The sequence below is a fragment of the Erpetoichthys calabaricus genome, chromosome 16 (assembly GCF_900747795.2).
Source record: "Erpetoichthys calabaricus chromosome 16, fErpCal1.3, whole genome shotgun sequence".
NCBI classification, from domain to species: domain Eukaryota; kingdom Metazoa; phylum Chordata; class Cladistia; order Polypteriformes; family Polypteridae; genus Erpetoichthys; species Erpetoichthys calabaricus.
In genome coordinates, this window is record NC_041409.2 from 84,200,471 (window position 1) to 84,214,031 (window position 13,561).

General features: G+C 40.8%; 1 protein-coding gene across 1 annotated transcript in view; it reads left to right on the forward strand.

Annotated features, from left to right (window-relative positions):
* Positions 1-11,073, forward strand: part of ccdc88c (coiled-coil domain containing 88C) — a 203,372-nt gene extending 192,299 nt beyond the window's left edge. Inside the window, exons 28-29 of the mRNA XM_028821826.2 lie at positions 1,141-1,370; positions 8,925-11,073. Coding sequence (XP_028677659.1) covers positions 1,141-1,370; positions 8,925-9,965 — 1,271 coding nt within the window. The 3' untranslated portion in view covers positions 9,966-11,073. The remainder of the gene's footprint in view (positions 1-1,140; positions 1,371-8,924) is intronic.
* Positions 11,074-13,561: the final 2,488 nt, after the last annotated feature.

Here is a 13,561-nt window from a genome sequence, read left to right on the forward strand (position 1 = left end):
ATCACCCAGTTCGATTAGGCCAAGGAACTCCATGGTAAACTGCCCGATGTTGGAGACAGACACAATGAAAATGATCTCATGCTCGGTTTTAATGATGTCTTCCAATCCATCAAAAATCAGTCCCCAAAACTCAGCAGACTCCAACTTTGCTTTCAACACCGTGCTGATAGTGCGTGCGATGGTCTGCATTATCCGTGTGGCCGCCTCACGTGAATGATACGCAGTTCCGACATTTACTCCTAGCCGCTCCAGTAAAGGAATATCTTCAGCATAGGAAGATAGGGGACGACCGTGTTTAGCTTTATGAGAGGCAAGGAGAAAAATATTACACAGAGCTTGCCATTGTTCCTTCATTTACCTTTGTTCGCCATCTAGCTAGAGGGCAAGTGGAAATTTCTTCCTGACTAGCTTGTTTATTAGAAATAGCTTGTACTACATTCATGTGCTCCTTGCTCTTTTCATGTTTATCACATAACGGATGACTAAAATTCTTTGAGCCTGTGTAAAAGGCATTTATTTGTTTTGTCTGCGATATGTGGATGCAAGCGGCACAACTTACACCACATTTCAGTGCGCTCATCATTAGCTTCAAGCCACGGCACATCTTGGAGCCACTTTTCAGAAAAAACTCATTTGTTCTGTTCTGGCTCGGCTTGTTGTTTCTTTGCAGGTGGTGAAACACCAAAGTAGCTGCTTAATGTCTGTTGTTTTTTAGACATATTGGCAACACAAGATAATCAAAACCAAAAAGAAAACAACGTATATTAGCAACATGAGGTGTTGATGCCCTCTCTGACCGTCAGGTACGCACCGGCGCCGTAGGGACACAGATGGCATTTACAATTTTTGTCACGCAAGCGTACCAGCGTACCAGTTATGTGCACCCCTGTTCATTAGGGACCATAGGAATGGGAGGACTGTGCCCTTTGTTTACCCCAGGCCGTACCCAAAGCCATTTACTTTCTTGTTAAGATTTTCAAGGTACAGACCAGCAACTCCTGAGAGTAAATGATACTGATAAACTTTATAGAAATATGAACCTTGAACAAGAAAAAGAAGTAAAGTCTGTTTTATTATTTTTCTTTTCCAGTAATTGCATACCATTCATCTGTCACTCTTGGTGTGTCTATATCCCTCTAGGTTCTCCTGACTATATACAAGGGAGGTCATCAAGTTTATCCAGTGATGAAGTAATGTTTGGGCAAGAAACATCTCCCCATACTCCCACAAGTTCAGCAAGCAAAAATGGAATAAAGAGTTCTCCAGGTCAACAGAAACATATAGTTCCTACCCGGTCTGCTTCACCTGGAAGTGAAATGGTCACCTTAGAAGAGTTCTTGCAGGAGAGCAATAATCAGTCTCCACCTTGTGTAAGTCTAAATTCATTAACAAAGTTTTTATTGCACCAGAGATACAGTGCATCCGGAAAGTATTCACAGGGCATCACTTTTTCCACATTTTGTTATGTTACAGCCTTATTCCAAAATGGATTAACTTCATTTTTTTCCTCAGAATTCTACACACAACACCCCAAAATGACAACGTGAAAAACGTTTACTTGAGGTTTTTGCAAATTTATTAAAAATAAAAAAAATGAGAAATCACATGTACATAAGTACTCACAGCCTTTGCTCAATACTTTGTCGATGCACCTCTGACAGCAATTACAGCCTCAAGTCTTTTTGAATATAATGCCACAAGCTTGGCACACCTATCCTTGGCCAGTTTCGCCCATTCCTCTTTGCAGCACCTCTCAAGCTCCATCAGGTTGGATGGGAAGCGTCGGTGCACAGCCATTTTAAGATCTCTCCAGAGATGTTCAATCGGATTCAAGTCTGGGCTCTGGCTGGGCCACTCAAGGACATTCACAGAGTTGTCCTGAAGCCACTCCTTTGATATCTTGGCTGTGTGCTTAGGGTCGTTGTCCTGCTGAAAGATGGACCGTCGCCCCAGTCTGAGGTCAAGAGCGCTCTGGAGCAGGTTTTCATCTAGGATGTCTCTGTACATTGCTGCAGTCATCTTTCCCTTTATCCTGACTAGTCTCCCAGTCCCTGCTGCTGAAAAACATCCCCACAGCATGATGCTGCCACCACCATGCTTCACTGTAGGGATGGTATTGGCCTGGTGATGAGCGGTGCCTGGTTTCCTCCAAACGTGACGCCTCGCATTCACACCAAAGAGTTCAATCTTTGTCTCATCAGACCAGAGAATTTTCTTTTTCATGGTCTGAGAGTCCTTCAGGTGCCTTTTGGCAAACTCCAGGCGGGCTGCCATGTGCCTTTTACTAAGGAGTGGCTTCCGTCTGGCCACTGTACCATACAGGCCTAATTGGTGGATTGCTGCAGAGATGGTTGTCCTTCTGGAAGGTTCTCCTCTCTCCACAGAGGACCTCTGGAGCTCTGACAGAGTGACCATCGGGTTCTTGGTCACCTCCCTGACTAAGGCCCTTCTCCCCCGATCACTCAGTTTAGATGGCCGGCCAGCTCTAGGAAGAGTCCTGGTGGTTTCAAACTTCTTCCACTTACGGATGATGGAGGCCACTGTGCTCATTGGGACCTTCAAAGCAGCAAAAATTTTTCTGTAACCTTCCCCAGATTTGTGCCTCGAGACAACCCTGTCTCGGAGGTCTACATACAATTCCTTTGACTTCTTGCTTGGTTTGTGCTCTGACATGAACTGTCAACTGTGGGACCTTATATAGACAGGTGTGTGCCTTTCCAAATCATGTCCAATCAACTGAATTTACCACAGGTGGACTCCAATTAAGCTGCAGAAACATCTCAAGGATGATCAAGGGGAACAGGATGCACCTGAGCTCAATTCTGAGCTTCATAGCAAAGGCTGTGAATACTTATGTACATGTGCTTTCTCAATTTTTTTATTTTTAATAAATTTGCAAAAATCTCAAACTTTTTTCACATTGTCATTATGGGGTGTTGTGTGTAGAATTCTGAGGAAAAAAATGAATTTAATCCATTTTGGAATAAGGCTGTAACATAACAAAATGTGGAGAAAGTGATGCGCTGTGAATACTTTCCGGATGCACTGTAGATTAGTTTGAGTTGTGAGAGAATGGAAAATTGATGTGTGTGTATTAATTTATTGGCTCACTTACAATTCAGGGCCTCATTAATTGGCATTACAATTTGCAGGAATTGAGATAATGCTTTCTAACTTGTGCCTTATACAGGCAAATGCTGTGAAAGGTACTAGTATAAGAATACTTTCCCACTTAAATTAACAGAATAATGATATTGATTTTACATCCCATTTTGCTTTTAAAAAAGAAAAAGTAAAACAGCATCATCAATAAATTGTCTTTTCTTGTCCAAACTCTTTCACTGCATTTCCTTTGCTTTTGATTTAAATAGAGGAAATCATGAACAACATTTTGTAAAAACCAAGCAGAGAATCAAACACTGGTTATTTCTCATAAAACTCCCACTGGGAATGCACATGAATAAAGCTGGTCACCAGTGGTAACACTGGAAAAAATACAGCATGTCATAAAATGCATAAATGCTGCATTCACAGTCTGAAGGAGTTTGAGATGACATCTCCTACATGAGCTACCTAAAACTTAAAAGTGAACCTGAAGCAGCATGCAATAAAGAGGCACAATGTTAGAGTTTGTTTTTCTGTATAACTAGGGGGCTCCGTACCCTGCTCGCTTCGCTCGTCCACCCCCGGGTTTGTTTAACCGAAAATACAATTTAAAGTGATTGTTATTTTCACTTTTACTTTAAAACTTTGTTAAAAACAATATTTGGAATTAACTTCAAGATCACATTGAATTTTGATTCCGTGTTTGGTCGTACATCGTGATAACGCAACATATAACTGCCCGTGAGTGAATATCGTTTCTTTCTCTCTAATGAATAAACCAACTTTTTCAACTGTTTCTCCTTGTGATTTGTTAATTGTCATAGCAAAAGCTATTCTAACGGGAAACTGTAAACATTTTAATACGAATGGCATATCAGGATCTCCTTTTGTGTCTAATGTTATTCGCGGAATATGTACTACATTACCTTTCTTGTTGCCTATTAAAATTTTACATGTTGTCTTTTATTTTTGTTCCTAATTGGAACTACAAGGTTTTCAGTTCCACTTGGTCCGAGCTGATTATCACTTTACTTATTTTCAGAATTTGCACATAGATTATTATTGTTCTTTTTTGCATTCTTTTGTCTCCAAACACTTTTGGGTCTCTTTTCAACACGCTACGCTTTCTTCTTCGCTTAGTCGTTGATATGTCATCTAGAACATATAAACTTTTTAAGAGCTGAGAGCGCAGGAAGTGTGTTTGCCAAAAGCATTTCAACAACTGAGAGGTTAGATGACCGTGGTCTTGTTGAAAATGGTTGTATGTAGGGCGTGACTTGCAAAAGTCACAGTCTCACAGGACTTGCTTCCAAAGGTTGCAAGTATGACGTGACTTGTCCATCTCGTGGGACGTGAAAGTGTCTCTCCGTCTCTCTTCAAAAGATCACGTCTCATCGCAGGATAAAAAGTCTTGTCTCATCCTAAGATTTTTTTTTTATAATAGAGAGATAAGAATAATACTGAACAGGTCAACCACACTACCTAGCTTAATGAAGTCAATACTAAAGAGAGTCCTGATCCCTCTGTTGTGCAGTTGATCTGTCAACTCTCTTTTTCAATATGGAGACTTGAAAATTGGAGATGATACACTAATTTACTGTCAAGTCTAGGTGATTTGTATCTTTTAAGGACTTTGAATATCCATCAGTTCATTTTAATATCTGTTTAAACCAGTTCAAGGTACAGGAGATAATCTTCATAGAATAAGAGACAATGCATGAACCTAAAGAATCACATACACACCTGCCCACCTACACTCCCTTATATTGGGCCAATTTGGAGTTGACAATTAAACCGAAAACAAAATCAGAACTGAAGACCTGAATTCATGAGTTTTTCCATTACTGACAAGAACTGCAATGTGTGTGTTGTGTGTGTATACCAGTTACATCAATTGTAAGCATACTTACACCCATAGCTGTGATGTGTTCTTTTTTTGCTGCTTTTTTGTTGTGTCAAGTTGATTTGCCTTTAGTTCTGTTTTGCACTTTTACTCTGCCTAGGATTTTTATTTCTTCTAGCACTTATGATATTAGCTTCTCACACACCCTTATTCAGATCACACTAAGCCAGTTTAGAAATTCCATTTAACCTTACCTGCATATCTTTGGTATTTCTGAAGGAAAAAGGATTGTCCAGAGGAAAGACCTGTGCATAATGTACATAGCAAGAATATGTGAATATTCCACAGAGGAGTAACTTGGCTGGAGCTCAGTTGCAGGTCCTTGTACAGTCAGCTGTGTGGGCAACAGCGGAAATCACCATCAGGCAGCTCCTTGCTTTGAATATGTACTATACATTATACAGTATTTTGCGTTTTGGTTTGTACTCCATTATTTTTAGATTCATTTTAGATCTCATTAAATTATTAGATTGAGAAGAGTAATTATAGTGTCCATGTTATATATAAAACAAAATGAGTTAATCTCTTGGCATTTACGCTGACAGTAGTGTTTAAACCTATTTGCTTTTAAATGAGAGATGGGTTTTTCTCTTGTACAGGTCACCTCTTACAAACAGTAAAACTAGAACAAGCATCATTGCTTTTAGAACATCTGAGTTTGGCACTCTGGTTTTCCTTTTTCTTTGACTAGGAGTCTTTATCATATACAGTGGAACCTCAGTTCACGACCGTAATTCGTTCCAAAACTCTGGTCGTGAACCGAAGCAATTTCCCCCATAGGATTGTATGTAAATACAATTAATCTGTTCCAGACCATACGAACTGTATATAAATATATATTTTTTTTTAAGTTTTTAAACACAAATATAGTTAATTAAACCATAGAATGCACAGCGTAATAGTAAACTAAATGTAAAAACATTGAACAACACTGAGAAAACCTTGAACAACAGAGAAAACTGACACTGCAATAGTTTCGCGCTATAGCGCTACCAACCGCTGGCTAAAAACTCATTTTTTTAATGAGTTTTAAGCACAGGGAAAAATGAACATTTGAAAAAATCCGTTAATTTAATAAACCACCAAGAAAAGTAACATTGCAACAATGCAGGCTACGAACCGATCGCTGTAAACAGAAGTGAAAACAAAATCAAGCCCAGTGCATTCTTTAACTGCCGTCCTACCTTATGCGTCGAGAGTCCAGCTCTCTATCTCGTGCTGCCTGTGTGTGTGCGTCTCTCTCTTGCGCTGCCTGTGTGTGTGTGTGTGTCACACGCTCTCTCGCTCTCTCTCTTGCTCGCTGCACAGGAAATGCACAGGGAGAGACTGAACATGTACAAACCGAAAAGGAAACTGGCTTGTTTGTATACCGAGTGTGTGGTAGTGAACCAAGGCAAAAGTTTGGCAAACTTTTTGGTCATAAACCGATTTGTACGTGTACCGAGACGTTCGTGAACCGAGGTTCCACTGTACTTATTTTTAATGTGAGCTATGTATTTCTCTGCTTTCTGGAATGGTTTAGGCTGTGATCATTTACACAAACATAATATACAATGTTTGTGTGGTAGTTGGCAATTATTACAGCTCTTCACTATATCTGCTTATTCTGTATATGCACTAGTAAAATATCTGGGAAGAAATGATGGGCTTAAACAATGTACAGTCAAATTGTATTTTAACTTGAGCACCTCCTGTGGTGGGCTGGCACCCTGCCCGGGGATTTGTTCCTGCCTTGCGCACTGTTTGGGCTGGGATTGGCTCCAGCAGACCCTCGTGGCCCTGTGTTAGGATATAGTGGGTTGGACAATGACTGACTGACTGGTTCTGTGATTGGTTGCATGGTTTCTGCCTCTAGTGAGAGCCTTGCTTGCTGAGCGGCTAGTTGTGCCAATGCTGCTTGTTTAGGTGAATGAGTGGTACACTGACCTTTAAGTCACCCAGATTTTTTAAGCATTTTGAAAATGAGTATCTTCTGCTTTTTCTAGTTTTATTTGTTCATCACAGCTGGTGCATTGCTTTCATTACCCAAGTTTTGTACTTTTTACATTTATTTATCCTACTTCCTAGGTACATACAATAAAGCAGTATTTCTGAGGTGGGCCCCCCTGTGGCTGCAGGTTTCTGCTTTAACCAATTGTACCTTTAATCTCACTGATAAATTAGCTTGTCCTCTATTATTTCTTCTCTTGTTTTACATTTAGAAAGCGCAGCAGTGTGAGATTTGTATTTATAAGAGATTTAGAAATATTTTTGTTTTTGCCAAATGTTATTTTGTCATTTTTCTATTAATTCACCTTTTTTTTGTGACCCTTATATTGACCCTTATTATGACTGTTAACAAATTGCATAGTGAACACCTAGGCAGAATGGTGAAAGTCTGCATCTATTTCACTGATAAGGCCACCAGTGTGATCATTACTAGTGCTAAAGTATTGCTGATGTTGATTCTTTTGGCAACATATTTCCGGTGTTAACGTTTTCTCCTTTCTCACTCATTTTCTTCTAAATGACCCGACTTGTTACACTGTTCTGAAAACGTTCGTTTTTTTTATTGGCATTCACACAGTTTCAGGGTAACTGAGTGAGTGTGAAAATTAAAATGTAATATCATTTTCTTTGCAGTTGCAACAGTATACATAGCCATCTTGTGATTACAATTTTGAACCTTATTAATATACATTAATTATTCTGACACAGTAAATATTAACTTACTGTGTCAGAAGTCTATGTTTCAGATGGTTGCTTTTTATAGTGCTACAGAAAGTATTTGTCTTTAACGTTCTAGTATACTTCACTTACACAGAGCAGTGTCAACCACATTACCATCTTCAGACTTCCTCTTTAAATGAGAACCAGGGTCAAATTGGGGACATTTACTTATATGACAGACGCCTTTATCCAAGGTGACTTACAACATTTATGATACAATTGGTTACATTTCTTTTGGTAGATCAAGTGACTTGCTCATGGTCACACAGTGTCAGTAGCGGCTTAATGGCAGAGAGAAAAAACACAAGGGACATTTCTGGTAGAGTTTGCCAGAAGGTGCATGGGAGACTCTGAAGTCAGCTGGAGGAAGGTTCAGTGGTCTGATTAGACCACAATTGAACTTTGTGTCCCTCAGACTAAGTGTCATGTTTGGCAATAAACCAAACACTTCACATTATCAAAAACACACCACCCCCACTGCGAAGCATGACTATGGAAAGCTTGTGAGGATAGAGGGTACAATGAATGCAACAAAATACAGAGAAATGCAGGAGGAAAACCTGATGCAGTCTGTAAGAATCCTGCACCTTGGGAGAAGATTTGTTTTCTAGCAAGACACCATCCCCAAGCCAAAAGCCAAAGCTACACAGGAATGGCTTACAAACAACAAAGTTAATGTCCTAGACTGGTCAAGTCAGAATCCAGACCTCAATCTAACTGAGAGTTTGTGGCTGAAATTGACAGAGGCTGCTCACTCAGGATCTCCATGCCACCTGCCACAGCTTGAGCAGTTTGCATTGAAGGCTGGTGTGGAGATGTGCAAAGCTGATAGGAAGTGACCTATGCACACAGACTCAAGGCTATAATTACTGCCAGAGGTGCCTCTGCTAAATACTGACTTGAAGGTGGTTACTACTTGAGTGATCAATTATCTTGTGTTTTATATTTGTAATTAATTTGGATAGCATTGCAGAGATCAGTTTTCACTGTGATTTTAAAGTTTTTTTTTCTGTTCATCAGTATCAAAAATCCAACTTAAATTCACTGTGATTCAGTGTTGCATCACAAAAAATGCAAAAATATCCAAAGGTGAATATTGTTTTATATACACTGTACATTAACGGTGTCTTAAGATGTTTCAGGTGGGCTTTGGTTCTAAATTGAATGTTAATATGTGACTTTACTCTTTTTTTTTTTTTTTTTTTAGGTCAAAGCAGGCAGTCGTGAAGACCTAATGAGTGATTATTTCAAGAAAATTACTGAACCACCCCTCATTAGGAAGTCACCTACTTTGAAGGATGGTGCCATAATGCCCCGAGGCTATGTCATGCCAACTTTAAAAGGAATTCAAGATGATTCTTTGGATACAAGATCTCAAAAGCCTGGCCATAGTGTCAAACCAAATGTTCGTAACCCTGCCCCTCAGAGGGTAGTTGGGGAGAGTACATCTTCTGTCCAGCAGAGCCAAACATTGCCAGTACGGTCAACTGGGGGATTAAGGCCAACTGAAAGAGTGCTACATTCTCAGCAGCTGGCAGTCTCAAGGAGTAGCAGCAATAGTCTTTCTCGAGCATACAGTTTGGCCTCTGCTGATCTCCTTCGGTCAAGTGGACCAGACACATACAGATCAGAGAATTCTCCAAAGCCTCAAACAGACACAAGCCAGAGTACTGGTGTGATTCTGCGGAGGCCAGCTGCACCTTGCCGTGAGAGACCCCAGTCTGCTAGGCTATCTGGAATGTCTTCTCCGAGTGGAGAGCTTCAGTACCGCTCTTTTGACCCCAGACGACTGTCACTTGCACCACCAAAAAGTGAAAGGCCCCTTTCACCTTCTCAACAGCTCTACTCCTCCATACTATCTACAAATGGTTCCGGAGACTGTCCCAATGCAGCAGTTGCTCCAGCAGAGAAATTCAGCACAACATCTTCCACACACTACTCAATGCAGCATTATACACCCCCCAGGTGTGCACAGCAACAGCAGGTACGTCCCATCACCCAACACCGGGGTGAAGTTGCAATGGTAACCCCAGTGAGAGCTGTGGTTTCCCCAAAGGAAGAAGAGGACAGTGGAGAGCTAAGACACAGAGATACAAGTGGTTCAAAGAGTCTAGACAAATCTCTTGAAGGGGGTGGCAGTTCTGGGGGAACCACTAAGGAGGATCTTTGTGCTTCTAAGAGCACTCCAGCTTCCCCTGATCCTAATAATGACCCACAGACTGTATGGTATGAATATGGCTGTGTATAAATACCTGTCACGCTTTTTTAATTTACCCTCTTCCTGGGATGGATGTGGTTTTACTTTCTTCTTTTTCTGGCTGCCCACTGTTCGCTTCCATTCTAGTTGGTAGCTAGTTCCCAGTGTACCAAGGCTTGTAATGTACAGCCTGCAGTCTGTGGGTTTGCACTTTCTGGAGAAGTAACGCCAGACATATGTGTTACTTCTCCATTCCTAGCTGCTCTGAAGTAACTGTTTTACTACACATGTTGCACTGGTGGATGCTTTCCAGGCCACCCTCATTCAAATCATTCTACTGAGCAGATTCTCGGCTCTGCTGCTGAAAACCGAACTGATGCCATTCTCCTCCAGCAGTGTTGGTCATACTGCCAATTGGAAGATTTGAACATTTTGAACACTCACATGGCAACAGATGTCATTTCCTCACTACTTGCAATTTTGTGTGTTTCATTTCTTTTCATTAAATCATTGTGCAGGAATGAGCTGTTACCGGAGATGATGTACAATAAACAACATGTCTGGTAAGTGGGCAGACCGCCTGACAGTGGTCATCAAAAGGAATTGCCCAAGAAGAGAAATCCTTAAAGTCAGAAGGAAATTGCTGATACTTGCCATTTTCTGTAGAGAGCCGTCATTGACTGAGAGTAAGCCTGCTGCTTTAACCTGACTGTTAATTCTTGAGTCCACTATCTTCTTCTTAATGGATGACTTGTGCACAGACTTCAGTTAGCCATGTATGCTGACACTGAATATGAGCTGATTGTGGTTGAGCAAACTATATTAATGGTGTCTTGCTGCTGGCCCCTTGTCTAAGCTACTAATGCAAGGCCAAGAGAGCCCATTGTCTTTACACTGGATTTTCAGCATACCCCATTGCAAGTCTCTATGTGCCAGGGGATGCCTTTCTAAAAATTTAGGCCCTGATTCTGTTTTTCTCTACAGAGGTACTATTTATTTTGTGTAAGATTTTCAGACACTACAGAAGTGCTTTACTTGTCCATGACTGTGTCCGCCTTAATTACTGTCCGTCTCCTGTCCCTGTCTGTCTTGATTGTTGAAAAAGGGCTTTTTTTATTGAAAAAGATACATTTGTTAATAAAAAAAAATCTTGATTATACATTCTGTGTTTGTTCTACAGCAGAAAGTGCTTGAATAAAAGTTTCATAAGGGGTAAGTAAGTATTTTGCAAAGATTCTGCTGTGAAGGAGACAAGGCAGAAAAAAAATATGGGCATTCTTGTGGAATTTCAGGCTGTTTAACAGATAGCCTTTCAGTTGAGTTTGTTTATTCATAAGTAACCTGACGTATTTAAAAATGGGGCAAATGAAGAGTTGTTAGTCTTAAAAGTAAATTTGTCAAAATAAATATGGCATTGACATCAGAAAAAGGAACACTATAAGGCAGGGGTGGGCAAAATCATTCCTGGAGGGCCGCAGTGGCTGCAGGTTTTTGTTCCAACCCAATTGCTTAATAAGAAGCACTTATTGCTCTAGAAACACATCTGCTTCATTTTAGTTATCTCCCTCATTAAGATATTGAACCCTTATTGCTTATTTAAGTCTTAAACAGCTGCATTCTCGGTTTTTAATTGCTCCTTATTAACAATAAGATGCAAATGACAAAAGAAACCAGCAGTTATCCATTTTGCTTGTTACCCTTTACACCTGTGTGTATTTATCGTGCACTATTTGGTTTAATTAAATACTTGGAAGGAAAGAGAAGAGAAAAAAGTGAAGGATTGAGAATTAACCATCCGTTTTACACTTCAAAGTATTTGGATGATATCTTTAGAATGGAAAAAAAATCTAGGATATGAGAATGACTTGACATAGCAGAGTTAAAGCACTAACGAGCGATGAAATTTAATTATTGGCAAGGATTGTTTTCTAATTAAGCAACTGGGTTGGAACAAAAACCCGCAGCCACTGCGGCCCTCCAGGAATGACTTTGCCCACCCCTGCTATAAGGGTAAATCTAGAGTCCAGGGGGAGGTATTGCACCATCCTTGGCTGCTCCCCTTGAGCATATAACGAAGGGGTGTCTGCCACAAGGAAAAGTATTGGAATCCTCCAAAAATTCAGTTTTGAGATTTTGATGAATCTCAATGTTTTAGACCTCTCTTAAGTCCGAAAGTGCCATTTTTGGAATTATGTTTGTGCCTGTCTGTCTGTCTGTGTGTGTGTGTGTGTGTGTGTGTGTGTGTGCGCGTGTGTGTGTGTGCGCGTGTGTGTGTGTGTGTAAATACGATAACTTGAGTCTGCTTTCACTTAGGTCAACCAGATTTTGCATACAAATATTTTTTACAAAACGTAGATTTCTGTCAACTTTTGGGCTATTTCCGTTAACCGGAGGTGGTACTTTACCTTTTATTCATGCAGCTGCAGAGTCCGATTTATTCAATTTTACTTTTATAATAATTGTTCAATATATTATTAATTTGAATGGATTTTTTTTTGATGGTTCTCTAATGTGTTTCTTTGTGCCAGTCCCAAGCCCGGATAAATGGGGAGGGTTACGTCAGGAAGGGCATCCGGTGTAAAATTTTGCCAAATCAATATGCGGACAACAATACAAATTTTCATACCAGATCGGTCGAGCCCCGGGTTAACAACAACCGCCACCAGTACTGTTAGTCAACAGGGTGCTGGCAGAAATTGGGCTACTGTTGGCCAAAGAAGGAGAAGAAGAGGGGGGAGGCACGTCTGAAGGACAGGAGGAAGTTAAAGAGAGTGGAAGTGAGGGTAGGAATTTGGAATGTTGGCAGTATAACTGGTAAGGGGAGAGAGTTAGCAGATATGATGAAGAGAAGGAAGGTTGATATATTATGCGTGCAAAAGACTAAATGGAAGGGGAGTAATGCCAGTTGGATTGGAGGGGGATTCAAATTGTTCTATCATGGTATGGATGGGAGGAGAAATGGGGTAGGGATTAATCTAAAGGAGCAGTATGTCAATCTGGAGGTGAAAAGAGTGTCAGGCAGAGTAATGATTATGAAGCTGGAAACTGGAGGTGTGATGATGAATGTTGTTAGTGCATATGCATCGCAAGTTGGGTGTGCAATGGGTGAGAAAGAAAATTTTTGGAGTGAGTTGGACGAAGTGATGAACAGTGTACCCAAGGGACAGAAAGTGGTGATTGGAGCGGATTTCAATGGGCATGTTGGTGAAGGGAACAGTGGAGATGAGGAGGTGATGGGTAGGTATGGTGTCAAGGAGAGGAATGAAGAAGGTCAGAGGATAGTGGATTTTGCCAAAAGGATGGACATGGCTGTGGTGAATACGTACGAGCCAAGGACCAAATGGTGGAAGTTGAAAAAGGAAGACTGCAAGGTTGAGTTTAGGGAGGAGGTGAGACAGGCACTGGGTGGCAGTGAAGAGTTAACAGACAGCTGGGAAACTACAGCAGATCTAGTAAGGGTGACAGCAAGAAGGGTGCTTGGCGTGACATCTGGACAGAGCCAGGAGGAAAAGGAAACCTGGTGGTGGATTAGGGAAGTACAGGAGAGTATACAGAGGAAGAGGTTGGCAAAGAAGAAGTGGGATAGTCAGAGAGATGCAGAAAGTAGACAAGAGTACAAGGAGATAAGGTGCAAGGTGAAGAGAGAG